The following is a 2,642-nucleotide window of genomic DNA, read 5'->3' as shown; positions in this document are numbered from 1 at the left end:
CTGGCACTCTGACCGTCTGTCATATCAGGGTCTGGCATATCCATACAGAAAATCCAGAAAACAAATCACAAAAACAACACAATAAAAATTCAGACAAATTAAAACTACCCCAGACAGACTCAGATCACTTACTATTGCTCTGTCTTACAATCCAACCAAATTCCAAAACCTTTGCTCTGATACCACCAAAAAGGCTTGTTACGACCCAACCCGACCGGGACAGGTCCCGCACGCATCGGGTCGTGAGGCCTGAACTTTCAGACTGACTGAACTGATTCCAGGATCTGGCTTTGGAATTTATTTCAGAACTTTCTTCCAAACATTACACACAGAAACAGACACACAGAGCTACTATACACATCAATAGACAGCGGAACAGATCATCTATCTTTTCCCTCAAAAGAATCATATACAAATACAGCTCATGGCCTTCAGACAGAAAGAAAGACCCAACAGAAAAGCCATGACTGTACAAAAATCAAAAGTGCAAAATACTTATAACAGATCAGACTCTGAACTTCTAGTCCTGGACTTCCTTCCCTTTCCCATAACCTAAAAACCACGCAGAAAACAAGGATGACCTACAACAGCTCAGCAAGACAACAAACCTTCAATCAAAATCCTCAGAGTCCACATCAAACACATCAGACAGAAATCGGAAAAGAAATCGGAACAGAATCGTATATCAAATCAGAACAGAATCAGAATAGTACAGATCAGATCAAATCAGAATAGAGCAGAAATACATCCCATCAGAACTGACAGAACGTACAAACATCAGAAATCAGATTAAATCATATCATCTTAGCATTCATATCAGAACAGACATAATCGTACGGAAATCAGAATCGGATCGTATTAGAATAGATCAGAATCGTGTCAGAATCAAATCAAAATCATACTCATACAGATCAGATCGAATTATATCATAAGGAAATCGAAAATCATATCAATTCAGAAATAGATCAAAAGACAGAACAGATTCCCTGACACTTACAGAATCTCAATGGATTCTGGCCCCTTATGCCTCCCTTCCCAGACACCGACAGAATCTCTTGAATTTTGGCCCCTTATGTCTCCCTTTGTGCTCACGGCACCAGAACAGATGTGCTTATAGCACCAGAACAGAATTTATCATCAGATTCGGAACTTGTATTCAGAAACAGATTTCAGAGCTCATTTCAGATTTTTCCTGACACAGATAGGATCTCACAGGATCCTGACCCCTTATAACTCCCTTTTTATAACACACAATCATATCAATTCATTTCAGAACAAATCCGGACAATTTCAGAATTCATAAGAAAATCCGGCAGCGTAACGACAGTATACAGAATTTACACAAAATTTTCTAAAAATCACAAATTACTAAATTATCACATAATGTTCACAACTACATTGCAAGACTTTTATTCTACTGCCACAACATTTTTAGACATCGTCAAAAATTACAGTCGAAAGAAAACACCGCGGAATCAAAAATATCCGGTCAAAATTCTTCAGAAAATAATCAAAATGTGCACACTCGGCACCTCAGAAACATACCAAAAGTTACGCGGTAAAAACTGAACCAATCGGAAAATACGGACGAAATTCGCTAACAAAAATGAAATCCAGACAGAAAAGTCATTCAAATTGCACCGTTCTGAAAATTGAGAAAGGCGGAATGTGCCTTACCTTGCGTACAGCACTTTCTCGAACAATCTCGTCGGACGAAAACGGCACGGCGTCGCCCGAAAATCAACTTTTCCAAATTTGCCCTCGACATTCTCTCTCCTCAAAACTCATTTTAGATATTTTATGATTTTCTCTCTCTTCAAAATGATAATGCACTGATCGGCCTGGCCGATCGCACGATCGTCCTGGACGATCTGAACAAATTCCACATCGTCCTGGGACAATTTCACAGGACGATAATTAATTTCCAGGATGATTCGCTCTCTGACTTTTGCCATATACTGATCGTTCCGGGATGATCCCAGATAGGCCCGGACGATCCCTACAGGAAATCATTCCTATAACTTCTGGACAGAATCTGGAACGGAATTTACACTAATCGTCCTGGGACGATCCAGATCGGCCCGGACGATCCTGGAGCAGATTTGATGTTACAATCTCCCCAACTTCAGAAAAATGTTGTCCTCGACATTGCCCGATCAAAACTCAGTCAAAATAAGTACGGGTACGACTTCCTCATGTCTGATTCTTTCTCCCAAGTCGCTTCTCGTGCAGTTCGATGCCTCCACTGCACCTTAACCATCAGAATCTCTTTACTTCTCAACTTACGTACATCGTAAGCTAGAATCAACTCGGGTTCTTCCTTATAGCTCAGATTCTCCTGAATCTCAACCTCATCAGCGGACACTTTCTTGCCAGAGTCAGACATCCACTTTCTTAAAGTAGATACGTGGAACACATTGTGCACATCGGACATCGGATCCGATAACAACAACCTATAAGCAGATTTTCCAATACTTTCAAGAATTTCAAAAGGTCCAATATACCTTGGACTAAGCTTACTCACTCTGCCAAATCTGCTCACACCCTTCATCGGACTGACTTTGACATACACAAAGTCACCAACTTGAAATTCAACGAACCTGTACTTCTGATTGTAATATTTCTGCTGTCTATCTTGTGCA

At 40.4% G+C, this 2,642-nt stretch overlaps 1 protein-coding gene across 1 annotated transcript; it reads right to left on the bottom strand.

Annotated features, from left to right (window-relative positions):
• Window positions 1-2,167: 2,167 nt before the first annotated feature.
• On the bottom strand, window positions 2,168-2,551 carry LOC110111938. The gene has a single exon (XM_020844007.1). It carries the CDS (start codon window positions 2,549-2,551, stop codon window positions 2,168-2,170), a length of 384 nt encoding a protein of 127 aa, XP_020699666.1.
• Window positions 2,552-2,642: the final 91 nt, after the last annotated feature.

The sequence above is a fragment of the Dendrobium catenatum genome, unplaced genomic scaffold (genome assembly GCF_001605985.2).
Source record: "Dendrobium catenatum unplaced genomic scaffold, ASM160598v2 original_scaffold_10238, whole genome shotgun sequence".
Lineage (NCBI taxonomy): Eukaryota > Viridiplantae > Streptophyta > Magnoliopsida > Asparagales > Orchidaceae > Dendrobium > Dendrobium catenatum.
This window is presented reverse-complemented; position numbering and strand designations above follow the sequence as displayed.